Source organism: Synchiropus splendidus, chromosome 12 (genome assembly GCF_027744825.2).
Source record: "Synchiropus splendidus isolate RoL2022-P1 chromosome 12, RoL_Sspl_1.0, whole genome shotgun sequence".
NCBI lineage: Eukaryota > Metazoa > Chordata > Actinopteri > Syngnathiformes > Callionymidae > Synchiropus > Synchiropus splendidus.
Genome location: NC_071345.1, coordinates 20,299,297 through 20,327,269, shown reverse-complemented (window position 1 = coordinate 20,327,269; position 27,973 = coordinate 20,299,297). Strand labels below are relative to the sequence as shown.

At 43.0% G+C, this 27,973-nt stretch overlaps 3 protein-coding genes across 3 annotated transcripts in view; 2 read left to right on the top strand and 1 right to left on the bottom strand.

Annotated features, from left to right (window-relative positions):
- Positions 1-4,268, top strand: part of adcy3a (adenylate cyclase 3a) — a 33,490-nt gene extending 29,222 nt beyond the window's left edge. The window contains exon 21 of the mRNA XM_053880338.1: positions 76-4,268. Within this exon, the coding sequence (XP_053736313.1) occupies positions 76-255 (180 nt within the window). The 3' untranslated portion in view covers positions 256-4,268. The remainder of the gene's footprint in view (positions 1-75) is intronic.
- Positions 4,269-4,983: 715 nt separating this feature from the next.
- Positions 4,984-23,133, top strand: wdr26a (WD repeat domain 26a). The gene is made up of 14 exons (XM_053881572.1): positions 4,984-5,561; positions 8,935-9,034; positions 9,145-9,201; positions 11,534-11,670; positions 11,761-11,858; positions 11,972-12,128; positions 13,100-13,238; positions 13,319-13,459; positions 14,828-14,947; positions 16,597-16,742; positions 17,117-17,195; positions 17,267-17,396; positions 17,475-17,669; positions 20,266-23,133. The coding sequence occupies exons 1-14, from the start codon at positions 5,329-5,331 to the stop codon at positions 20,286-20,288; spliced, it is 1,755 nt and encodes a 584-aa protein (XP_053737547.1). The 5' UTR covers positions 4,984-5,328; the 3' UTR covers positions 20,289-23,133.
- A 528-nt stretch (positions 23,134-23,661) lies between these two features.
- cnih4 (cornichon family AMPA receptor auxiliary protein 4) lies at positions 23,662-25,533 on the bottom strand. The gene is made up of 5 exons (XM_053881339.1): positions 25,444-25,533; positions 24,924-24,992; positions 24,529-24,641; positions 24,286-24,426; positions 23,662-24,215 (listed from the first exon to the last, which is right to left on the bottom strand). The coding sequence occupies exons 1-5, from the start codon at positions 25,510-25,512 to the stop codon at positions 24,188-24,190; spliced, it is 420 nt and encodes a 139-aa protein (XP_053737314.1). The 5' UTR covers positions 25,513-25,533; the 3' UTR covers positions 23,662-24,187.
- Positions 25,534-27,973: the final 2,440 nt, after the last annotated feature.

The window sequence follows — 27,973 nt, the reverse complement described above, 5'->3', positions numbered from 1 at the left end:
CATTAAACTGCGCTTATGCTCTGAGGTCACATGTACAAAGTAACCTGTAGCTTATTTTGTGTGTACTCCCTCCAGGTGGTGGAGGACTGCTACAGCATCCTGAAAGAGTATGGCTTCCGCTTTGTGAGGCGGGGTCCCATCTTTGTGAAGGGGAAAGGAGAGCTGCTTACGTATTTTTTGAAGGGAAGAGACAAACAAGGCTCATTCATCAACGGCTCCTCAGTCACTCTGCCCCACCAGGTGGTGGACAGTTAAGAACAAGACCCACACACTCACATACGCATTCCTTGGAAACAATTGTATTTTCGCTGCAAACAAGAAACGGGTGGTTAAAACATGCACACACATTTTCATTATTTGCGCAAAAGATTTGCATCTAGTCATTACTCAAAGGCTTCCTCATTCTCATCGCTCTTCACTCATGTTTGAAGTGAGTCAAAACCTATTACGATGGAAGAAAAAGCCTAAAAACAGATTACTGTCACTGGTCTCTTCAAAAACTACAAATAACAAGTCGCAATTCATCAATAATTCAGAGTGATTTCAACTGCTGCAAGGTCAAACATTCATGTGACTGTTACACCGAACAAACTGAAGCATAGTCCGACTGCATTATGGCCCTCCTACTGTACAGCCCAATCTGCAGCTTGTGAGGAGCTGAGTAGCCATCATGGTTCTGTGGAGTGTTTTGTATCTAATTCAAATGGCTCAGCATCCAGTTACTCAGTAGAACAATAACAATATTTTTTAGTCCTTGCATTGACTTGCTCATGGCTGTATACCATTATGTGATGCTCATTTGTTGGCCACCATGTCTGGCAGGTCAGACACATTGGCCAGATCAAAGAAGATGACAGCGACCTGCTCAACAATATACAGTATTAGGTTTGGTGGTACAAGATTCAGCATCATTTTGACATGTTCTTAAAACACTTGAATCATCATGAATTGATGATTCAAGTGTTCTATGATTCAATGAAGTCATGAATCATAGAAGGTAAAAACTGACAAGAAACTGTTTGTGTTTTGTGTCTCAGTAGGAGCAGCGCTATGTTTTGAAACCATTGCTTTGATTCCAACAACCCACTGGCACAAGTGCCCTATAAAGACATAGACACTCACTTTACCTCGACAAGACATAACTTGGGTTACACCCTGTGAAACACTGCTGAACTGTAACGGACAATGACTGAAGTCCTCCGGAAAGCCTTTACAAGCAAGTCCACACAACATGGACTCTGAAGGACAGCCTGCGCAGAGTGTTGTTGGTAAAAAACGATCGCCGGGAGTTACTTTTAACTCTGATCGTGGACTTAAGGAAGTGCCTACTACAGCTGTGATCACATGACTTGTTGTATGAAGGATCTACATGCTCTCTGATGAAGGGAAATGTTTCTGTGTTTTCAATGACCCTCACAGCCTTTTTTTGTACTGTCGGTCCTCCACACTGTCTTGTGACAAGTCAACTGAAATACACCTGAACTCCAAAGGAGGTGTTCAGGCCAGAGGGGTTACTGGTGATGGTGTACGTAGACGCTCACCCAGGGGTAAACCGGAATTGTTGGAAGTGTTTGAGTCCTGCGTAGGAAAAGGGTTATTCAGCATTCAAGGTCTGTACGGCCAAATGTTCTCTTCCACTTTCACACACATTGCCTGCTGGGACTGGTTTCGTCCTGGTACTCCATTTAACATGTCATATAGGTGAAGCCAAAACTGTATGTTGTTCACTATTAACTTCCTCATCAGTCCCGACATCTTCTGTGGTGAAGCTGAACCTGGAGTTTTTAGTTGATGCATTTCATTGTGTAGTGTAACCACTCTTTGTTTCTAGACGACAGCTGTTAAGTGTAGAGAAGGTGGACATTTCCTTGGCACTAGATGCTTAAACCAAATGCTGTATTTTCTGTTAAGTATTTTTGAATGAGAATTTATTTATGTTATTAAGGATCAACCCAAGGTGAGGTGTTTTCACAGTTTCACTCCTTTCTCCACTAATAATTCCAAAAAACTTTGTACCCAGAATGTACCACTCTGCTGACTGATTTTGTTGCTGAAGGTTAGTTAGTAATGGATGACGGGATAGATGGCTGTATAAAGCAGTTACCATGGGGACAACTGCAGAAAAAAATGTTATCAACTGCTTTAACTCAGTTCTACCTGACAAGAAAAAGGGATGTGAATATGAAATTGCACAATTGTAGTGTTACATGGGTCATATTCTGGTGAGGGCACGAAAGAGTTAATGTAGTATTACTATAGAGCCTAAGAAAGAAGCTATAATGTAAACTGAAAGTAGGGTTGGTTTAAAATCAAAACAAGGCAGAGCTCGAAACCAATATTGAACACTTTAATGTGTTATTTCTATTTTAAATAGTTTATATATTAAATGTCTACTTTGTAATGAATATTATATCTGAGTGATGGACACCAATTGATCTCCCAAATAATAGCAAAGTGCTTCAGTCACATCACACCCCTGAGCTATTACATGCGCTATGCTTCCCCACTAAGCCTTGGTGATCTTGCTTATGTTATGCATCTTTAAGTATCTTTTGTATCAGTTCGCTCATGTTATGCAATTGACTGAACGTCAACCTCTTGTTTTCCCATTCTATATTAGAGGTTTGTTTAATACCAACTTCCTCATTTTGTGGTGTATGTGATGGAGCATTCTATCAAGAAATAGATGCCCATTCAGGGTGTGTTATGTGGAGGAAATCATGATTTGAGCTGAATGTTGCTATGAACACAAATGGCATTTTCTCTCTCAAATATTGAGCACTTCTCCTTAGTTGAGATAAGCCTTCCCCCCACCCTGGTGTGGCATATCAAGATGCTGATAAGATTATTGACATTAAATGTGAGCATTCAAGTCCACTACAGTAACAGTAGTCTGATCAAGCCTGTGATGAGGACTGATGAGCTCAACTGAGACCGTTTGTGCAGATATTCTCTGGTTGTGCAAACCGATTGCTGCAGCTGGGGATTGGTCTCAGAGGATTTTGCAGAGGAAGATAGTGGATGTGAGGGCTGGAGTGGTTACACATGGTCTCTGGTTATATGAGCGGTTGGATGAAATACCTAATTTATGAAACGCCCTTGGAGACGGCAGAGAGACTCTCAGCTCTGGGCAACATTCCTGCGGCCAGTTTGCCAATTGGACACTCCCGCAATCTTGATGTGCCACAACTGGGGAAACTATCTCCGCCTAGGAGAAGACCTCCATGTCTGTACATAGAAAAAGTCTTTTGAATTGTGCTCATTGCAGAATGGAGGCAAAAAAGCGTTGCGTTTCAATTTTTTTAATGTCGAAAAAGCAAACCACAATATCGTGAACACTGACAGCTTATTTTTTTACTTTAAGTTTGCTTCAGGTAAGACACTGTAAGGAACGTGTTACATGGCCTCACACTCCTCATTATCTTCAACTACATGGAAGCAAATGTGCAACAGTGAGTCTCGCCTGTCCCTTGCTGCATCATTAATGCACAGCTATGCTTTCCTTGGACCACTACAGTGAACATGACTTTCAGAGATGTTGAACGTTTCCTGTCATGGGTAAAAGGCAATACGTGGAAGGTCTTTGGATGATGATGCATTGTTGTAATTTTGTTGAACGACGGATGAAGGTGACTGGTGTTGGAGTTTATTTTTTTTCCCCCAATACTGCAAAGATTGTTGACAGTACCAGTGTGTCGAGCAGGCAAAGGGGGAATTGTCACCAAACAACTGTAAACCAATCTGGGTTTTTTTTTTAACTTTATGGTCCTTGAACTCCACATGGTTATTCTTTCATTGACTCATTTCTAATATTTAATGAGAACTGCTGTCTCATGTTTCTTGATTGTACATACAGAGAAGTCTTTATTGCTTAGAAAAAAACGAAATTATGCTAAATTTGTGTGTAAGTGCCAATGATGAAGGACAAGCTGTGAATGTAAAAATGGATATGTATTATGATTGAAACTCAGGCTTGGCAACTACAAAGCACTTTGGAAATGTAATCATTTGAATGTGTCAAATGAGTCTTGTTTTTTGATCTCAGTTTTTGTTGTGAAAGCAGCAGTCTTGCCAAGCAGAGAGAGGAAGACAAGAAAGGGAATTCCATTAAGTCGTTCTGGTTGTTGTTCTCACTCCTTTCTTGCCTCCAGGTTGACTGTTCGCAATCTTGTAGATTCACCAACCGTTGGTCCTGATTGTTGAGTTTCTGGTATATTTGTAACATTTCCCTTGTGATCTCACCTGTTCTGTCATCATGAAATTTATTAAAGAACTTATTTTAATGTGTTGTTTACATTATTGACACAATTGCATTTAAATAGCTGGTGACTGTGTATGTGTAAATTCCTTGTGGGGAAATGTTGGCGTGTGGAACCAAATATGTACACATTCTAGACACATAACTATAATATCATGTAAGTATGCATTACCAATATTTCTATGTGGAATAATGGTAGAGATAGTTATTAAGGTTGCTTTTGTCTTATCCATAAGTGAGCATATTTGTCATTAGTATTTTTGTAATACTGCCTTCAAAGTGTAACTTGGGTCATGACATCTCCATGCAGCTCAAAAAGGAAGATTTAAAGACACAAGCACTATGAAGGTTAACTTTCTCTTTTTATTGTTAAGTTCAGGTCACTGCCCTGAAGGCCATCGAACTACCATTGTTGGATGTTGATTACAATTACATATTATCTTGTTACTGGTCTCACCCGTTTGGTTGACCTTATGACATGAAAGACATTTACGTCATGTTTATACAACTGCATATGCGGTATATGAAATGCAAGGGTAAATACATTTATTTTACATTCAATATTTAAAAAAATGGACAAACATGAAATGTATTTTGACTCGCAATAATTGAAAGGTTGGGCTGTTAAAGATTTTGTAAAAGCTTAAACGTCTCAGCCAGGTGAACACGACTCCACAGCGACCTCTAAAGGTGACGCAATCATCACACAAAGACGTGAAGGAATTTCCGCTGACGTCACTACGTAAGTCCATATCAGGGTTGCAGCTGTCTGAGAGCAACAATAACAAGCCCGGACCAACTGACCAGACGACACCGAAACGGAACCTGACATCACCGCAGAAGACGGGAGTTGTTAAGATGGGGCTTTTAGAATAACCACAGCGCGTGTCTGCTCGACGTCCTCGGCGAAGACCGTGTTATCGTCGTGGTCGTCGCGGCGGAACAAACAAGCAGACTCGGCCGCAGGGGAACAGGGGAGTTCGGTGCTGCATTTGGGTCAGTGGGCCTGACGGCGACTGGGACGGAGCTTGTCTTTTCACACCTCGTAATCGAGAAATAACCGGATAAACATGCAGGCGAACGGGACGGGGCAGGAGCGAGAGTCGGAGCTTCCGTGCCGTAATGGTTCCCAGAACGGGGAGCAGTCCTCCATCGGCACAGCTCACTCCAATGGACTGGTGTCGGTCAACAATGGAAACAACAACAACAACCTGTCCGACGGGAAGAAGAAGAAGCGTCTGTCCCAATGCGAGGAGGACGTGATTCGGCTGATAGGTCAACATCTTCACGACCTGGGGCTCGAGTAAGTCATGACCTCTGCCCTCTTCGTCGTTGGCGTCTCTTTGATGTGCGCTGGCCATTATTTTTCACATTTTCGTGTCTCTCACTGCAGCCTTCACTGCCGATTTAATCTGCACCAACTCGTGAAATTAGGGGCCTTCCTGAGTAAATAGTCTGTGGATGACCTCATTTACATCCTTTTGTTGTTTGAAAGAAAACCTAGACGTCGTCGTCACAAAATTTTAGCACCTTTAGAGCCCCATATGTTGTGAGGTGACACGGTAAACCCCCGGATTACGTGGCTTTGTTACCTTGTCATCACACTTGTAGGTCATAGAATTCATATCCTCCCTTCAAGAACAGTACATAATCGTGTTTGCTCCCTCACACATACTGGCACGACTGTTGCCTGTGCTGCCGTTGTATGCATCAAATTTAAAGCCAAGATTTACTTTTCTTGTTATCAATAACACCCGGTTGGAAAAGGGAATGCCACGAGATCTTTCGATTGAAGTTTTCAAATTTTCGAAGAAATAACTGATCAAAACATAAGTTTTCTTGTGAGGAGTCCAATTGAAGTTGATGATTCTGGTTGCATTAACATATCGTTGGCTACAGTAGGGTGAATGATGCTGTCCGAAATATCGTTGTACTGCAAGTGTGGTGAAATCATGTAGTTATTATTTGATGGGGAAAGATCATTATACTGTACTTGAAACTAAACTACTATATGATAGTCATTACTAACCTAGAGTTTGTTGTAAATTCGATACAGTGAGACCTTCATTTAGATTTCTCAGTCCAGCAGCTGTGAACAGCTGAACTGAAGTTCAGTCCAGGCCATGTCTGCAAAGCTCATAACCCCGTCCCCAGCCCATTCCCCTTCCAACACACCAGATGAACAACTGACTAGACATAGACAAGACATCTGTAAACATCTGAGTCAAATAATTGTTTACAGAGATGTACCCAGTAGCTGTTGCCACTTTCAGATGCAGGGGGTCTCCTGTGCAGCTGTTTTACTTGACTGACCCTGATTAATGAAATAAAAACATTTTTATAATAATTCTTTCCCTTACTACTAGCTAAATTTCTACAGTTTTGTTCATCTTCTTTTATATATTTATGCAAGATTAGCATACAGTTGTATCAGCTTTGTATCTGTGTTTTAATCTTTCACAAGTTCATTAATATATATATATATGTGTGTGTGTATGTATATGTATATGAAGGCTTGCCTCTTGATTAAATAAATAGAACCACATGAATTTTGATCCCTGTTAAACTAGTTTACTCGCATGCAGTGTGTCCCACAGCGAACTGCAAGCTTGTTGCACGTCGCTGAGGAGCAGGGGAGGGAGTTCTGTGCTGAAAGAAACGCCAAAATACTCCTCTGATTAAAAAGCAGTGAGTTTGTTTTGTAAACGATTGCTTAAGGTTTGTACAAGTACAAGTCTGCTGAGCAGTTGTAGTCACGTGTTTCACTCGTGACATGAACAATGTGGTGTTTGGATAGCTTGGCGACAGGATAGAAACTGAAGGAATATGGATGACAAACCGGGAGCTAGTTACAAGAATCAGTCCACCAATCAGTCTCAAAACGAACTTGTTCCGAAATTCCGCATTTGGTTGTGTGGCTGTATCATGGACTCAAGGCGGATGCCTCAGTCTCAAGTGATTTTCGAGACGTGTTTTTCACTTGCCATGGCACCGCAAGGTAACACCACAAATTAGGGATGCTCCAATTGATCGGTCACCGATTGTGATCGACCAACTCCAGCGTGATCAGTAAATGCCAATCACAACAACTGATCACGTGTGACAGCCGGTTTTGTGATGAAGCCCCACTGGTTGTGATGCGTCTGCTCCTCCCTACTCGCTGCTCATGTGGCAGCAGAATGTCTGTTCTTTCTAACTGTCATTTAAAGTTTGCATCCTGCAGCACAAGCGCGGGAAAATGCTGTGCAGGGAAGCGGATTAAACACGCCATTTAGAGCACCTGCACTTGATGGGGCACGGAGAGTTTTCCGGGCTCATAAAAGTGAGACTGCTGATTCCTCAGCAGCAGGCTGTTAGCGCGGCTAATGCTTAGCAACACCTCCCTTGCAATTCAGTTGTGAGCGATGGATGTGTTGACGCATCAGCATAGATTGATGGTGTATAGAAAGAATGTTACGGAATCCACGTAAACTCCTCATGTTGGTAGATCATCACCCAGGCTTTTTGCTAAGATTTTCAAACAAGCGTCCAAAGCCACGCCCCCAGTTCATTCCCCTCCACACATGCCATGTCAACGGCTGACTTTACAACTTGTGAGCTTCTCTACTTAAGTGACTCTGTGCAAGATGCCGGAAAATGTGTGTACAGCACGACTCCACACAAACGTGACAGAAGCCGGGCAGCAAAGGGCAAATTGGCATTGAGCTGGGGAACGGGAGCGCAACACAGCGGACCGGCACTCACAATCTGTGAGGATGTTTGATAAGTGACGTGTTTTCGCCTTTATTAGGCTGATAAACACCTGATTTTAGTGACAGACAGATTTGCTTAAATGAATTAAGCGGTGCTCTGCAGTAACTGTTTTCACTGCTGTGATCTCGCAGCTGTCTGCATGAGGACCGCAAAGAGGAAAGTCGCTGATTTTCCCCAAGTTACTGAAGATGACCAGACTGTTCATTGACCATTTCTGATGTCTGGCTCTGTACAAATCTCTCTCACTTTGTTCAACATGTTGTGAGAGCAGCGTGAATCATTCAAGACGCTCTGTATTAGGCAGCTTGTTTGCGCAATTTCCTTGTAAAATGAACATGACGGCACTCTTTCATGTTTAGTTTTGGCTGTGAAACGCCATATTCTGTTACAGTCGTGGCGGAGGTCTGTCATCGGTTCATATCTGAGGTGAGGACTAAACGTAGTACTAACAATTGACAGAAATAAGGTGGTCAAGATGATGGTGGTAAACAGGTTGTCGCGTGGCTCATGACAACATCCTTTAGATTTGCTTTGTTGTGGGACACAAACAAGCTATTTTGCGCAGAGCGCCACCCACTGAGGAGAAAAAAAAGTCACATCGCCTCAGGCGGAGGTGCGAGGCTGCACTGCAGGGGGCGAATCGGACTGAGGCCACCCGCAGAACCCGCAGTGTGAAACCGCCCTAAGGCTTTAAGGCCCGTTAGTTCCTGTTGTCTTTTGCAAGGAGCTCAAAGGGAAGCTACTTATTACTTTATTAATTAATAACAATGCACCATCAAACATTGCAGTATTTTAGTATTTCAACATTTTCTCTCACCCCTGCACTGCTCTATCAGATAATTGTTTTTACAGTTAAAAAACGTTCTTATGCCAGTGATTAAGACGTAAATGAATTGTCTCTGTGCTTCTTGTGGTGTCTGCAGTCACACGGTCGATCTGTTGATGCAAGAGTCTGGCTGCCGACTGGAACACCCCTCTGCAACCAAGTTTCGCAATCATGTCCTGGAGGGGGAGTGGGATAAGGTGATGTGATTTTATTTTTTCATGAAGGTCATTTAAATCACATGATCACCATCATCCTAAATGGTTGTGGTTCTGCAGTAAATTTAGAAGATTTTATGTCCTCTCTTCAGGCCGAGAGTGATCTGAATGAACTGAAAGCTTTGATGCACTCTCCCAGCGCTGTAGTGGTAAGTTATTGTCTCTTATATTTGTCTGAAGCCATGATAATTGTACCTCAATAAACCACGGCGTGCTAAAGCAGTTGATAACTTTTCTGCTTAAATCCACTAATGCTCACTATTTCTGATTTATTGAAATCATTGATCAAGCGTTTAGAATGCTTGACTGTGATTGTCATTTTCGACAAAAAAAACTTTCAAATCAATATCTTTAGGCAGTATTGCTTAGTATTGTGTTGCATTGCTTCGATACTGGCCTATTTCACTGTATTCATACTTGTCAAATACTCGCTCATGACAGCACCTAACACCTACTACATTGGTTCCTAGCTATCCCTGGTTTTTACCGGGCTGTGTGCTCTCCCACAAATGAGGATGGTCCCGACTCTCATATCTCACTTGCCCTTTCTCATATAACAAATATAGACCTTGAATGTTATTCGCATTTGACTGTAAAAGAGAGATCCACCTGTGCGTCTGCCCCAATGAGACCGCAGACGCTCATTGATCATCCCATTTCTGACACGCTCCAACAGCCAGAAAGACAACTCAGGTTGACAATCGTGTTTTATTCAAGAAAAGGCTCAGTAAGTTAGGTTTTCATCCGATGACGGCAGTGGTTCACAGTGGCTCTGGTTTTATCTGCGCTAACCTCAGGTTACATCATGGTGCAGCTATTCCGTTGCTTCAACTGTCAAGTAGGCCTGTACAATAAATCGTTAAAAAATCGCGATTTCGATTCACCCTTGTGTCTGATTTAATTTTCAATTAATTTCGATTCGCATTTAATTTACAAACCGACTGGATTTGCATCACAAATGCTACTTTCCTTTGTGAGTTTTACCGGCGCTGCAAGCTACTACTTTCTGAGTTCCCACAATGCTCGTGACTTCTCCTTCCACCAATGTTGAAGCACCTTGTAGTCACGTGTTTCACTGTTGACGTGAACGCGGTAGTGATTGGGAACAGGATAGAAACTGAAGGAATATGGATGACAAACCGGGAACTAGTTAGGAGAATCAGCCCCCCAAACAGCTTCAAAAGGAACATGTTATGAAGAATGGATGGATCATGGAGAGTGTTCCGGGGTCATGAAAGTGAGAGCGCCTGGTTCCTCACCAGCTGTTAGCGCAGCTGACGCTTAGCAGCACCCACCGCTCTCAGAGTGACATTCGGAACGCTTAGCTAATTGCCAAACAAATAACCATTAATTTCACTGAGCTAGATGAGCAGCCTTTCTCAGGTGTCATTTACACGGAGACAAAATCGACCGGGTCCGTCGCCGTTTTGGAGTCAGGTTCAGCGTGCGTCAGCCACCAGAAACTGTTGAAAACATCTGAAGTGGAAACTTTCATCAATGCAGTGCTCTCTGTCTCGGAGTCCCACTTCAGTATGTCAATATTTCACGGACACAGCACAGTCTCCAGAGACTCATCTGCCACGTCTCACATCCAATTAAATGTTTTTCAGTAGTGTCCTTTTGATATAATAGTTGCTGCAAACTTTCTGAATTAAAATGATTTAATGGTTAATTTTTTTCACATCTTCGACACAGAAGGTCTCATCATTTTGATTACAATTCATTGTCAATCCATGTGATCGGTGGCAAAAACCCTGATCGAAGCTTCCCCACCACAAATCTTTATCAGCACCTCAAACATCATATGCCTGGTGATGCCACTTTGTTTTGTCATGGTTTATATGTGCAATAAACTACGTATTTCATGAGGAAAAAAAATCGTGGCAGAGAACCGTAGTACTCCTACTTGTACTCGGTCAGTGAAGCAGTGGTTTCAGGATATCCCTAAATATCAATCAATGCGTATGTGTTGCTTTTTTTGTTCTTTGTTTTATCCCTTAACCTCAATTTTTACGCAGGTACTGAAGTCATGTAGTGTATGTTTAGGGTTAGTGGCTGGGGAAAGCATTATGTCAGTGAGGGGACCCCACAAAGACAAACGCGACAAACGTGTGTGTTCTTGTACATCTCTCTGCGAGAACCAGTATGAGTTTTTAACTCACAGACATTTTTGCAAAGAACAGTCCAAATGTGAAAGCGGCGTGGAGGGAGTGCAATGTATCTGCTGTGAACCTTTTAGATGAAATTCGGTGGGCAGACTGACATTCCGCCTCGCTCTGAAGTCCTCCTTGACTGTGATTCTTGATCCAAACAAACATGTCGATGACATGTCGATAGCAGTGTAATTGTAATCATTTAGAGTGTGTGTGTGTGTGTGTGTGTGTGTGTGTCAGTACGTACAGTAGAATAAATCCCTTTAAAAACTGTTATGGTACCAGACAACATCTCACCTTCCTCCTTGTGTTTTTTGTCACGCTGCAGCGTATGAAGTTCTTCTTGCTGCAGCAGAAGTATTTGGAGTACTTGGAAGACGGGAAGGTTCTGGAGGCACTGCAGGTCCTGCGAGCAGAGCTCACTCCCCTGAAGTACAACACAGAGCGCATCCATATCCTCAGTGGGTGGGTTTACCGGCAACATTTGGAAAGTGAAATCATTCTGTGTGGGATGACAGATGCTGAGCGAATGTTTTTTTGTATGTGTGCGCGCAGGTACCTTATGTGCAGTCATGCTGAGGACCTGCGAGCCAAAGCAGAATGGGAAGGCAAAGGCACAGCATCTCGGACCAAGCTGCTGGACAAACTCCAGAGTAAGCATTACACTCGTACTTTTGTGTTTGGCATCCAATTGAATGTCAAAATGGTGTGATTAATGTGTTTGATAGTCTAAGAGGTGTGTGTGTCTGTATATGTTTGTGTACAGCATACCTCCCTCCATCTGTGATGCTTCCTCCACGCCGCTTGCAGACTCTACTGAAGCAGGCAGTGGAGCTTCAGAGGGAACGCTGCCTCTATCACAACACTAAACTGGACAGTGGACTAGACTCTGTATCCCTACTGTTGGACCACACCTGTAGCCGGTAAATGCATACTAGTCACGAACTACCTTAATACTTAGTCGAGTGGTTGGTATATGTCATGTACGGGTTGACAACCAAGGTGCCATGTTTGATTGTGCTGTCGTGAATAGCATGAATATAAATGAAAAACGTATGGCCATTGTTGCACACACTTACATGGTTTTAAATGTTGTTTTGAAACTTTATATTTGGATTTGTTTTGCTAAAAATGTGGTGCCATTTCTACGGAAGAGGATTAGGGCCAGTAAAGAAAAAAATAAAACTTTGGCAGAATTCTGACTTTTTTTCTCAGAATTCTGACTTTAAAGTGAGAATTCAGACTTTTATCTCAAAATTCTCATGAATTCTGACTTTAATCTCAGAATTCTCACTTTAAAGTGAGAATTTTGCGGGCCTCCCACTTATTCTAGACCTCTCATGTCTCTTCACAGTGCCAGACTAGAGTCAAGCTCAACAGGGTCGTCTTTCCCCGCTGATTCTGCCAAGCCCGTTCCCTTGGCTGTGGTTTCGCTAGAATTCTCACTTTAAAGTCAGAATTCTCAGATTAAAGTCAGAGAGACAACTAATAAAAAGATTGGAGACTAATTTAGTAGTCGACTATCGTCGACTAGTCGTTGCAGCCCTGAATGCACGCACGGAACACATTGTACTCCAGATGTCAGTGGAGTTCATGTGCTGTACTTCAATTCTCAGCATGTTTTATCTCAAGTTGAAGCTATAAAGGGATGAAATTGCATCCACAAGGTCTCAAAATATCTTTATTCATAGAGTGTCAGATCATTAAGTTACTGTTAAGTTTACTTTGGTGTGAAAAGCTTTCTACAGTTCTTGGTATCATCTGACTCATGTAATGTTAGTCCTTGTTAAAAAAAAACGATCACAGACCAACCTAATAATAGTAAACTGTGCATTAGCAGAGTCCTTGCCTACTCAGTAAGTTTCCATGTTGACAACCACATTGTCCCCTTTAGGAAACAGTTCCCCTGTTACACCCAGCAGATCCTCACTGAACACTGCAATGAAGTTTGGTTCTGCAAGTTCTCTAATGACGGCACCAAACTTGCTACTGGGTCCAAGGACACCACTGTCATTATTTGGCATGTGGACACGGTATGTCTTCATAAGTTTAATTGCTGTTCTTGTTGTCAATCAATTGAAGGTGGAATGTTGTTGCATTTGTTGGTGGGCAGGAAACACGGCAGTTGAAGTTGTGGAAGACTTTGGAGGGTCATGCCTATGGGGTTTCTTACCTGGCTTGGAGTCCCGATGACACTTTCCTGATCGCATGTGGTCCAGATGACTGTTCTGAGCTGTGGCTCTGGAACGTGCAGGTACAATTCTACTGTCGAGAACTGCAATTGACTCTGTGCTCAAAATTTCATCATTTACTGCGATAGTTCTGAGAACCATTTCCCAGATTAAATGGTTTCAAGTGTTTGTAAACCAGTGACCAAGAACCCAATCAAATGGTTCTTTGAACCTTTTTAGCTCCAAATATTGAAACAGGTCCTATCTTCTTGATGCATGAGAAAGCTGACACTAAAACAAAGCTGTGTGGAGAGTCTGGAGCAGTTTTCATGTTGGTGGTTAAAAACAACCATGAAACTAAAGATTGACTGAAGTAGTGGCTGACACTGTGAGCCAGTGTTGGTTTGGGCAATTACAATTTTCAAACACTGCTGTCGTACTTGATCCGATCAGCTATCAATACAGCACATGGTTTAAGTCAGGGCTTCTTAACCTTTTTGATCCCGGGGCCCACCTTTTCCAGAATAAATGGGTCCAGCGCCCATTCAAAGAATAGAACTGATTCATTACTGTGATTACTGATTTCTGATTTCAGAATTACTGATTTGTGTTCAATATCCATACATGTAAACAAACCAAAACCTTGAAATGACATCAATCAGTTATGAACAGCACCAAGACATTTGTGATCTAATAGTCCAACCAGCAGTAGAAGCAGGTGCTGTTGATTAAAAACCCTCATAGAATTACAAGAACACACGCACAGACAAGCACATGTTATGTTTTCATGTTTTGTGGGGACATTCATCATTGACTTTCATGCTTTCCCCAGACTCGCCCTAAACCTAACCATCCAAAACAAATGGCTAACCTTAACCAGTGACAGAACTGTACTTAAATTCAATTATAATGAAAAATTAAAAATTAAGGCTTAACCTCATGGAGACTGTCAAAGGGTCCCCGCAAATACCTCAAAATAGCAAAAGTACCCACAAGTTTTCCCACGGCACCCTTGTCCATTAAACCTGCTGAAGCTGGGTATTTGCAGTTTTGTTTGCAGACAGTGTGTTTCATTGCTATGAAACTAGACTCTCACTGACAGATTGTCAGTTTTTAAGTGATAACTAATGACCTTTTTTATTGATAGCTCTGGAGAGTTTCTCAGATAAGTCCTAATATGTGCAGTTTCTCGTCTTGTAGTATTTGCTCGCCGATGATGCACATCGATCACTTCCTTACTTCATTGACACAGCTTACACTTGTATGACCTTTTAAAGTCTTAACTGTCAGATTTTATTTCTCCGTTTCTGCTCACTGTTGGTTGCCATGGTGGTTGTGATTTAACAGTGTTAGTCAAAGACTGGTGATGACATTGTATACTGGCGTGATGACTGGTGCTGTAAATACGAGCCTTGCGTTCATGTCTTTTCTCTGTCCTCTGTTGTGTACAGACGGGGGAGCTGAGAACAAAAATGAGTCAGTCTCATGAGGATAGCCTGACCAGTGTGGCCTGGAATCCAGATGGCAAGCGCTTCATCACCGGTGGACAGAGAGGCCAGTTCTACCAGTGTGTGAGTATCCTTCCCTGCACACTGTGTGCTGTCAGTGCCTACACTCTCTAAGCAGTACAGGCTGCCCACACAAATATGTGGAAACACTCTTTCAATACAAACTGCATGTTTTCATGTTAATCACAGGCAGGTGATTCTGTTCTACCTGTGTTGAGAATTAATTTTCCCATGTTTTACCTGTATTTTATCCACTATTTCAGGATGCCTCTTCATGACATTTACAGCTCCTTAAACTTGAATACAGAGATATTGTGAGTTAATAATCTGGACTAGGAGTCAGTGACAGTCTGACATTCCTATGAATTGCTCAGGGCACAGCTAGCAGTGCACACTATATAAATGAGAGCAAGTGTGAATATCTAAACAAGCAGAAAACGCATAATTTATCTTGGAAGTGGACATGATTATGATGGCAACAGAAAAAAATTCCAAAAGAAACATTATATTTAAATGACATATTTATGTGACACATCGCAGAACTTGTGTCACACATCCGGCCCATGGAGGGACGAGTTATGTCAGGACGGCTGCAGATTGGAGAGGGATTTACTGATTACAAAATGTCATTTTTATTGTCACCAGTTCAGTGATCGGATGGTGCATTGATTGGCTCCATTCCCTTGTTTTGTTCATTTTTTAATCCATTTATCCTTTTTTTGTTCTGTTATTTTGAGGTATTAAAAAAATCCTGGCAGATTTCAAAACTCAGACAGTGGGTGGTTGGTGCCTTATTTTGCGGGGTCTCGTACTTACTCCATGGTCTTACCTACTCAATTGAATATATACTGCCCAAGTCGCATATTCATTGCAGCAAATTTGCTGACTGCTACATTTTGGGTCTGGCAATATCTTGTTATTTTGAGTTTGGTTTGTATCAATATAGAATGAATCTGAGATCAACAAATTACTGCCAATGCCACAATCTTTTTTTATCTCTACTCTGCCCCTGATATTAGGCAGACTATCACAGTTCAGACTTTGTCTTGGGACGAAGCCTGTTTGGCTCAAAAATCTGAGATGTGAACACAAACAAAGCAGATATTGATCAAACCTTCCTTTCTTCCTGCAAATTGTGTGATTAATTTGCCTTCAAACGCCAGTTAATTCAGCTGTAGTGCCATGAATAGAGATAAAAAATTGTAATATTTTGACAGCCCTTAGTAATGACTGAGTAGTCACTAAATGGCACAGCATGGCTTATCTACATCTTACAGTTGTCACGGTGAGCATGAAACAATGATAAACTTATATTGATCTTGAATGACCAACTCTCCGTCATTGTGTATTGTGTATCTGCGTCGCTGCTCGCCTCCTGTCTAGTTAGTTTTTCATTGAATCCTCATGTGTTGTGAGCCAACCATGTCAGCCAGAGTCCCCTGGGGCCTTCGCCAACCTCACACATGGGAAGTCTAGGATGATCTGTGTTGGATGCTCAGTTGGGAGGTGCAGGATATGCTTGACTCTTTGTGGCCACAGCAGGAGATTTCATCTGAGACAACAATGTTGTCAGGGTTTATTCAGTTAAACAACTGACCTGAGACACTCTCAATGTCCAACTTTGTGATGGTTGTATTTTTCACGGCTGACATAGAAGCTCAAGTTACACAGTTGAGAAAGGAATCATTAATATTCAGCTTATTGTCACTCAGGACCTGGATGGGAACCTGTTGGACTCCTGGGAGGGTGTACGTGTTCAGTGTCTGTGGTGTTTAAATGACGGCCGGACTGTCCTGGCATCCGACACACACCAACGCATCCGAGGATACAACTTTGAGGACCTGACGGACAGAAACATGTAAGGGATAGAGAAACACTTTTTGGTCCTTTTTTCACTGAATTATTATGTTTGTGGTGCATTTTCAAATCTTGCACTGGAAAGTTTGGTTGGTTATATAAATGTAGATGTGTTAGGAAATGAAGATGCTTTTGATGCACATCTTAGACTGGAAATTATTTTTTGATTCTGAAGGTTTAGTTGCAGAAAATGGACTAGTAAAATGAACAATTTTATTCATTAGTCATTCAATTTGGATCAAGCAGATCTTTTCTGACCAAGACTGGTAATGAGATTGTGAACAAAAATTGTATGATTGCTGGAACAATACCATGTCTCACTATTATACGTTCTCTGGTTATAAAATGGTCCCACCGTGTATTCTCCTTCTGTAGTGTGCAGGAAGACCATCCCATCATGTCTTTCACCATTTCAAAGAACGGAAGGTTAGCTCTTCTAAATGTTGCGACTCAGGTGAGCTGACCCATTGAATGGTACATTGCTGCGCCTTTAGCTCAGTGTTGTAACTTCACATGTGCTTCCAGGGTGTTCACCTGTGGGACCTGCAGGACCGGGTGCTGTTGAGGAAGTACCAGGGGGTGACACAGGGCTTCTACACTATCCACTCCTGCTTTGGTGGGCACAACGAAGACTTCATCGCCAGTGGTAGCGAAGGCAAGTCTCTGTTTCCTGTTCGCCCATGCTGACTTGCCAGTGACTGCACCAGTTTCACTCCTTTCTGGTCCTCCACAGACCATAAAGTTTACATCTGGCACCGACGTAGTGAGCTCCCTATTGCTGAGCTGACCGGCCATACCCGCACAGTCAACTGTGTCAGCTGGAATCCAGCCGTTCCCAGTCTGCTAGCCAGTGCCTCGGATGACGGCACCGTCCGAATCTGGGGACCTGCTCCATTCCTGGACGTACAGGAGGTAGAGGGGATAAATGGTAAGAGACCCTCCGTGTTGTTTTATTCACTCTACAGATGAGCACCATTATTCTTTCTACGTATTGATTTACGCAACGTTATTCACAGACGGGAGTAAATTGTTTGTCTTGATGTATTTTGTTAATTGGGATTACATTTGAAGTATTTCATTTTTTTTGTATGTTTAAAATAAGTATTCAACATAACAAATCTGTGAAAATTGAAAATATGTATGGATTTAGTAGAAGTGAGGAGAAGTTACTGAAGTTAATTTTTAATGCTGAAGAAAAAAGCCTCTCGCACTATTAGTGTACTGGTCGTGTGCACTATAATATACTATAATATAATTCCATTCATGAAAGACGCAGATGATTCATTCTGGTTGCTTCATTGAGGTCATAGTTGCTTTAATGCATTTCCAGTTAGCCAGTTAAGCTATTGAAAGGCAAAGGTTTTTCAGGTAGGAACCAAGTAGAGAACAGGAATCAATGAATGCTGAGGGGCTCACTGACAGGCGTGTTGTAAACTGGTGATTATTTGGGTGTCCAGACTGATGGTGAGGGAACGAAGCATCAGTGTGTGGAATTGTGAGTCAGCTGCTGTGTGGGCTGAGGCAGAAAAAACAGGAGTAAATAACTTGTGTTTGGAGGTGTAAATGTCTACCGTGTACATAGTGGTACCTTTTCCACTGAGCAGCACAGGCAGGTTATGCACAGCACCGTCTCCCACTTAAAGGTGAAAGGTTGCCGCTGTCGACAGCCTGACAATCATCACTTGGGCAGGGCTTCCACAAGAGGGCGCCACAAGCAACAAAACATGAACCTATGGTAGCTTTCAGTAAGCTCCAGCTGTGGCCTATCCCGTTTTCGTAGACTGCAATACCCTCAGAATCCATTTACACCCCCCGAAAATCATTTCAATGTCGAGGTGACATTCAGGTTAGGTTGGGGTTAGGACTAAACACTGAAATAACTGGCATTATCTCTCTTGACCACTGTGTTTTTGCAAAACAATGAGCTATTAATTCATTAATAATTAAGCGCCCTGGAAACCCCCATAGGATGCCGGCCTGCAACTGCATCCGTATGTAATGGTATAAATATTACATATGAGGTTATTGGGACCATTATAATTAGGGATGCTCTGATCGGGGTTTTTGCTGCTGAGACCCAAGTGAAAAAATGACCATAAAATCATTTTAAATCAGACATGTTTTATATACCTTTGAAGGAGGCAAAAAATAGAAACACTTTGCAGCATGCAGCAACTGTCCTGTCAAAAGGACAGCTGAAACACATTTACTTCGACGTGAGATGTCGCACTTTGGTGAATGTCTTGAGACTTCACTATGCCCGTGAAATATTTACATACTGGCCGCTTGTAGTGGGACTCTGAGACAGAGAGCACCGCATTTATGAAAGGTTCCACTCCAGCCGTTTTCAAAAGTTTCAGATTCAGGTGGCTCACGAACAATGGTCCAGATTTCATTTTGATGCGCGTCCCTGCACAGCATTTTCCCGTGCATGTGTTGCAGGATGCAAACTTCACATTTACATGACAGATCGAAAGAAGCTCCACAGCAGACATGCTGCTGCCCAGTGAGCAGCGAGTATAGAGGAGTGACGCATTACAACCAGCGGGACTTCATCACAGCGCCAGCTATCACGTGATCAGTTGTTGTGATCCGCAATGACGGGTAGTGAGCTGCATTCACCGATCACACTGAAATCGGCCGATCGTGATCGATGACCAATCGATCTGAGCACCCCTAATTATTATCACGTTACCATTGCAATGTGCTCAATAGTTTTTTCAAAATAACTCAAGGACTGCTTGGTTTCCAAATAAAAAATACTTTTATACACACGTTGGAATGTAAACATATCTGCAGAGCAGCTGTCGACATTGGAAATGTGGTTCATGCCACTGCTTGCCCTGCTCATGACACCCAGTAACCTGTTTAAAATAACAAATGTTTGGTCACATTAAAAACTATTTATTAACCAACCAGGAAATATTGGATTGGAAATCTGAAAATCTTTGCTGCCGTCTCTGTACGGCCACTCACCGCCATACTTCCACAGGTGGACATTGCCCGCTGCACATGCACATCTGCCTGTGGAGGACACAGCTGAGTGGCTGAGTGATCATGGTTTTTAAGCACATTTGTAATGCGTGAAAGGCCATAGTCTGTGATTGGATACTTGGATAAACCTTTATTGAGTCTGTTGTATCACTTGAGTTCATTCAACATTACTTTGCAGTAATCAGCCCGCTGATGTCACACACATGGTTTCAGCCTTATTTAACCTTTATTAAAGACAAAATGACTCACAAACCAGTACTGAAACACTGGTTTGTCCTCGGACAGTAAGCAGCATCACCGTGAGTTATTGGCAAAGTGCGGTGATCAGACACGTCAGTGAAAAAGGAGCTGGCAATGCTAACCATTGGGAATTCTACCGCAGTCTATCATTTTAGCGGTAACGGTTACATCCCTAGCAATGACCCATGTAGAATTTAGCAAGTCATCTCAACCCCAAGAGAACTGCAGACTATTGAAAAGTATAGGTGGCGTGGGTGAAGTGTGGACTGACTTTTGCCCTCTTGTGACAGTATGTTGCAGCATGGACAGCTGATGATCCACCGCTGAGCAGACTCTGTAGACACTTGAATGGATCAATCCTGGAGGTGATGATTACGCTTGGACAGCAGCTTCCTGCAGCGGGGCCAACAGTTGCGATGGACCTTGATACCAGACTGTACTCTTCGTCCAGGACCACCTCCTCTTATTTATTGTGAGCAACATAAGTTATTGACGAACTCAGCGACCTGCTGCAGTGCTCCACTTCTGCTCCTCTTTCACCTGCACACACCCTGAAGAGATTTCTGCTGACTGGATCTTCCACCCACTTGAGTGTTACTTTTCTTCTCCTTTGTTGCAGACACACACACTAGTATTTGAGCATGCAGCTTCTGTGTTTCACACTCGCAGTGTGTGTTTGTCGCCTCCACACCCGCTACGTGAACAATGGCGCTCCTGCTCCCTGAGTCTGTGTGAATGGATGCCTTCATTTTGCTCTTTTATCTTCACTCTGGACTTGACTGTCCGTCTTTCCCGACTCACTGACATGTTTTCCATTTATGTCTCCGTTACCAGAGGTTTCTCCTCTTTTACCTCCACTGGATTATTTAACAGTTTTCTTTGTTTTTATTCTCACTTCATTGCTGAAGCCATGTGTGAACAAGTGTTTGGAGAGTGGCTGGACTCTGGTCATGTGATGTCTCACAACAGTTCTGCTTGAATGGAGGTAATGTCATTCGAACAGCAGTGTCTGTTTGAACCCATCTGTACTGCATGACAGAAATCAGATGTCTACTCACAATAAGGAAGAATAATGACCATAGCACCATCTGTCCAGGTCCTCCCAGATATTACTGAGATTCAAGGTTCAACTGTTTCAGTTCTTGACTCCTTCAAGCGATCGGTTCAACATTCAGAACCACTACTACTATCCCATCATCAGAAAATGATGTTCTATTTTAAATATGTGAGTAGAAGGAAGAGGAATCACTGCGTTAAAGAAAAAGTTACTCATGCCATCAGGAAGTTTTTGGCAACTATGCAAAAAACATTTTTTATAATTTTTATTTTTTAAACGATAAAACCTGGGGCTTCCAGCTCAGCTGTACAGTCGGTAGTTTTCTACCAGCTATGGCTGAAGTTGCCCCAAAAATGTGAGACAGTTTTTATTTTCCGTTCTTAAAACCTACAGAAGAATGTTGCGTGGTGTATTTTGGGGCAAAGTTGACGATTGGCTCGCCTCTTATGTGAATGCAGAAGGTTTCCTCAACCTTGACAAAATAGTCAAGCATAGAAGGCAAATTTCCTTGGGAGTTTGGACTGTGGAACACACCACAATCAGGGCTGGAGTCCACAATACATTTACACTGTCATCCTGTTGTATATGTGTGCCCTGCTCATGCATCAAATTCTGGATCTTCTTCACAGTATTCACACTAGCCCTTGTTCCTCCTACTCTCTGCGCGACTGCAACTCTGTCCTCCTGGTATCATCCTTTTCATCTGAGCTGAGCTGCTCTAGATCTTGACCCCGGTTCACTTTTATATACTTACCCAACGCCACTGCAGCTTCTACGGCGTGTCCCAGTGCTAATGTGACATACTGAACACAGGGTGGTGATGTGTGACCTTCCCACGGAGGTTCGGAGGGACCTTCATTCCTAGTAGTAGGTGCAGTTGACTGCCCACTCACAGCAGACTGACCTTGCCACTGAAGGTCGTACAAATGGCATGAGAGCAGTGTACACAGGTTTTGTGTGTCACCGTACTTCACACTGTTGTCTTACACAGGAGTGAAGTGAATCCATCACATGGGTCAATACGGATCAATCTACTTTGCGGACTACCATTCCACTCCTGGGACAGTCAGTTACAGAGTAAGCGGGTTAGCCATCCCGACCTCATCCCCCAGGGGAGAAGCCTGACGCAGATATCTGTGCCCATAGCAAGTGAACCTTATGTTCTTTTGAGTCGTGCCCTTCAGACTCATATTAGAGCAACTAGAGTTCCTCACTTTCTTCTGGAGATGTTCTAGCCCGAGATGTCTCTTCTCGTGGATGCACTAGTGTAAAAAGTTTGGTAGAGAACATTGTGGAGAACCATTGCCTCACATTACATGCCCAGATTCAACCAGAGCGACGGCTGTGGGTGAGTGAGTGAGTGAGTGATAAGCGAGCGAGTGGGTGAAAAATAAATCAAGAGTTTGTGATTTTTGGTGTAATGTTACTTCTAATACTTTGGCATAGATGTCGTTGCTGACTTGTATATTTTGCTCTCAAAGAAGAACAGACTGACAGATACTATGTGTGAGTCTGAACATGAGGAAATAAATAAGAGTGAAGGAGCTGTTGTGTTCTGTGCTGAGTATGTGGATGTTGTACCACCAAACCAGAGTGGGGTCAGGATTTCATGACGATGCAGTTTTTAAATCGTTGACCTGGGACGAGGATGTCAACATCAACACTCATATTTCTATATTTTTTTACTGAAAGATGTCAAGATAATTGTCACGATTTGTGGAGACCCTGGGTATTTGTTCGGACACCATCACCAGCTTCAACCTCCCCTTCACGGCACATGCAAACATTAGTGGGTCAACCTTAAATGTCAAACACACTTTGATTTAAAAAAAAAAATCTTCGCACAGGTGTGCTGCTTTGGCTTTTTAAAAACGTATTTTCTTTAAAGGATGGGTGGGTGGGAGCGGGGGGTTCTGGCTTCTCCGTCGTTTTTTCTTGCTGTAAGAAGCCAAACTAGGAACTTTGTTTGCTTGCAGATAGTTTCAGCCAAGAACTTTTACATTTTAAATGTCAATATGAAAAAAGATTGTAATGTTCCGTAGAACAAGTGTGTCATGTATGCATATTTTAAATAAAGCATTCAGGGTCTTAAAGTGCCTTTTCTTGCTTGTTTTTTTTTTTTTTTTTTTGAGTGAGTCCTTCAAATTTCAAAGAGATACATCTCGTGTGCTCCTTTCTCTTCCCTCTGCTTCTCTCTCTTGTTTTTTGATTCAGTCTTCTCCAGACACTAATGAGGAACTTGGAAGCCAGCCCACTCTTTTTCTCCTCATGTCAGTCACTACTACATAAAGACTTTCTGTTTGGGTCTCAGTTTCAATACCAGTTTGTGTTATCACATGTAGGACTTGATATTCAGAGTGGCTGCAGGAGAAAGGTGAAAGCTCATGACCGAAGTTACCGTCCACAGGATCAGAACTCAGCCTTTTACTTCACTGATAAGCCATTTTCTGTGGCCGTTAAAGTGCATGGAGAGCATCCTCACTTCACTGAGAACCCAACAACTTAGATGTTTCACAGAGGTTGTCATGAGATGGTATCTCAATGCCAGAAAGCAGCAGAATCTGTCATGTGACATGGGAACTTCTGAAGTCTGAACTTAAATTTGCATTATAATAAACACACTCTTCCATGGAGGCAGCAGAAGTGGAGTTTATTGTGAGAAGCTGCAGGCTAACTGTAAAAACGTCATCAGAAAAATATCAACCAAAGTTAAAAAGCAATAATCAATCATCTAACATGGCGGGCAACATAGAAAGTGAATTATTAGAACCAAAACCTCTGACAAGGTCAATCACAATCCAGATATGCAGAGGGAATGTTCTTCATTGCAAATACCTTGCTTTATTTAAAAAAATATGAAAGAAGTGACTTTGGAGTGCAACAACTTCTTCACATCCAGAGTACCGACTCAGCGTTGTCATGGTGACAACACCCATAGCGCAGCACCATCACTGTGAAGAAACACATAACACATGAGCTCCAACCTCCGTCCTGACAGACAATCACACCTGGTCACAGACATCGAACAACGGCTGTTTTTCCCTGTCTCCACAATGGCACATGAAGTAGAAAATGGCTGGATCAGAATCACTGACAATTTGTTCGCAAAATAAAGTCCCAGATGTGAGGAGTGAACCCAGAGTTGCAATCGTCCCTCAGTCGTTGATCAGAGCCAGAATGGTGCTGGAGCAAAACAGAGTTCTGGGTCAGAACATGGTGTGCGGAGGCAAGAATTCTGGACTGAGGATGGTACCTGTACAGATAGATGAAGAAGCACAGCAGGTGGTAACCCAGTTTGATCATGGCCTCTTTCATGTGGGACTTGAGCTGACCCCGGTTGTGGATTTCAGTGGGGTCAAATACACCCATGTTCCCCATTGGGACCTTGGCATACCTGCGGACAAACAAAAGGTCAGCACGCTCACTGTTGCTTTGTTGGTCAGTGTAACCTGTAAGATCTCAAGCCCTCACAGTCAGGTTGGTGTCAAGGTTTTACCTATAAATGTTCCAGACTGCAACAGGCAGGTTGAGGAGGAAGATGAACCAGTGCATGGACCACAACATCAGCAAGGTGGAGAGACACTGAGCAAGCATCTCTGGAATCACCCACTGAAAACACATTCATGAGCGTGACCTTTCTCTGTCACATGACAAATGTATGGCGTGGACATTGATAGTCACCTTGCAAGGCACCAAAGTACGCTTTACAATACAGTACACTTGTTTCATCATTCCCAATCACGAAATACAGGAGTAAAATTACTTTTCACTGCAATCTCAAAGAAAATGGTACATGGCTTGTAGATTCTTAGAGAGATGCGGTTGTCTCTTTCCTGTCAGATTGGTAGTAATATCATAGTTAGGGAGTCGTGTAAGTTGTGTCATACTCACTTTGTTGAGCTTAGAACAGCAGGCCCTGGCGTTAATGTAGTCACATTCTAGATCTGACAGAGTTATGATCTGAGTCCAGGGGTCAAGGTGAAAGACCAACTGCTCCTATTCAAAGTTACCAAACGTTCAATGCAAACAGAGAAGTGAAAACAGTTCACTTCAAATGACCCAATAAAGATAGTAGACCGATTGTTGGATACAGTTTCTCACGGGAAACAGAAACATTGCCGGCTAGTGTTTCACAGACGAGACAACTACATAATGCCATAACTTAAACAAAACCAGTCAATGCAGCAGTCAACCAACCAACTCCCACATTTCTGAAGAGCGCACTCTCGTGAACTTTGACGCCAAGTTCAGCTCAGTCAGCTACGCGAAGTGTTTCTAAGAAGGCGGCTAACCGGCTAGCTTGACAGCTAGCATCAACGGGGAACGGGATCACTTTGCCTCCCACTTCAAGCAGCTCGGGCTTCAGAAAACACACGGAGCGTGATGTGAACAAACACCCAACAAAGGATACAAAATAAACGGAGAGAAAAATCAGTGCACAGCAGTCGACCAGGGACAGAATGAACACAGCCGCCTCCATCTTTCTACTTCTACCGTTTACCTGCCTACATCCGGAAATAGCCTCAATGCAATACTGCCACCCAGTGGCCAGGGGCGTCTTACATATTTAGCAGAATGCATCATTCTCTGGACTTCAATGCTTATTCAATGTGTAATTTTGTCATGTTGCAGACACCAGATCGCCTAGTTTCAACGTTGTGGAGCAGAGCGATTAGGAAACAAAACTCCCTCTCAGCAGCATCATTACTACTTTACTTAACACCTTACAAATGCATGCAGCAGGATGTCAAAATGTTCAAGACTTAACTCTCCAAATAAATCCAATGAATGGCACAGTTGCAGCAAATGTGCAGTGCCGATTCACAAAAACACAGATTAAACTGAATCAATTAATGTTTTGGTTTTTTTTCCCAATCTCTGACACACTGTATTCTGATGGAAACTCACTTAAAGTGCCAACAGTACATGTCATCAAGACAATGGATCTAATTCTAACTCTATAGTTATACTTAATACAGAAGAATTAGCTCATGATGAGCGCACACATGTGCAGGTTAGATTAAAAATAGACTTGTCAATGTGATCGAACAACAATATTTGGTTGACAATTATACAGGTACTATGTTAGAACGCAGTCTGAATATGGTCATTTGTAACACCTGGGTAAGTTAGTTTGTCATCACCCACCGACTCTGGTTCGTGTTTACACACAAATCTCTGTCAAAACCAACTCGCAACATCAGCTTGATGCCTACACTGTAGACAAGACCTCGGCGAGCTAGACGAATGCCTAGGGACCCACAGTCACCAGGGGGCCCCAAAGCTGCATGTTCTGCGGTTGCGTGTTTATTACACCTATATGCTTAGCAAATAAACGGTGCCTATAAATAAAATAAAATAAGCTGTGGCTTGTGTTTTTATTATTATTAGGTCGTGAACCACACACTTGGTTAAGTAGTGGTCCAGCGACACTGACAGTTATGATGGGAATGATTGACAGCTCCCGTTCATTCCTGTTAGCAAGAGGATGAAAAAAATATGGGTTACCTAATGAAACCACGGTTCTATTAATATGCGTGTAACGGCCTTCACTGGCACTGGCCTCAGCCTAAGACTAAGGCATCGCCCACTGCCTCTAACCCTCTTGTCTCCCACTACTCAGCCACAGAAGACAGGCAAAAACCTGGAAGTGGTAGGACTGACTCGGTAAAGGTTGAAACTCCACCATCGATGCACATTGTCCCTCAGCAAATGAATAAAATACCCTGAGAGGTGTATAATTGATGAGTTGATTCTGGTTGTTTAGTGCACTACCAAATGAAAGCAATGACGAAAACATGTTGTTCAGCAGACCGGACATGAACTTCACAAACAACCCAATGACAAACATCGCATTTTGCGGATGTAAATATTACACGTGTGGTAGAACAGGTAGACCGTGCCATGATGCAGGACTAATAGACTCAAGTATTCTTTCGTCCCTGTTGCCATAGGTCTTCTCAACAAGTGATTGTAAATATGTTGTTGTTTCTGTGCGTGTTGTTGGCTGTGCCTCACGGGGACATTAAAGACTCCTTGTACCTTGAAAGTGCCATCAGGTGGCTCGCTGCCCACGTTAAGATACGAGCCGCCGCTTGAGCAGGGAGGGGGCCCTCACTCGCCCCTGACGGTTGATGTACACCACTGTCGTGGAGTTGTCTGACCTCACCATCACGTGATGTTGAGCAAAATGGAGCAGAACCTTCTTCACTGTCATGAACACCAGATAATTGATATGAGGTGCGGGACCATACCATACTCCTCCCACACTGTTCTTATCTATGGCGCTTCCCCATCCCACCGAGGGATGCATCCGTGAAACACGTATCACTGGCCGCAGCCTATAGGAACTCTTACCATAATTCGCAAACCAGCGCCGACGTCACCTCATGTACAACAATCCCAGTTTCACCACCGCATGTGATCATGAGATCACGCCGATCTGCAGAACTGTCATCCGCTCATCTGTGAGCCGCACCGTCATCAGGCCAGAGTCAAGGACGATCCCCAAGTACTGTGCTCAAGTCATGGGAAGCAGGGCACTCTTCTGGAAATTGATGGCGAAACCCAGACATTGTGATTCGGCAGCCTTGCCTTATGTGCCAGTGCCTCCTCCCTGTACATCAATAGGTAGGTCGGGCTTCTCAAACCTGTGTTTCTGAGAGGCTCCAAAGCTGTGTCCACCACTTTGGAGAAGGTCCTCGGAGCCAACGAATACCTGAACGGTAGTCGGTTGAATTGAAAGTGATCAACCTCTCCCGCCAATCTCAGATTATGAGAACAGGAACTTTCCTGACCTCTTCAGAACGAGGAAATGCACTAAGTAAAACCCCACCTTGCCATCCTCCGACCAGACTTGTTCTCAGCACACCCGTTCCTGATGAGAGTGGGCCACAGTGCTGCACCCCATTGAACATGGGTGGTCAGGGGTAGAAGTGAAG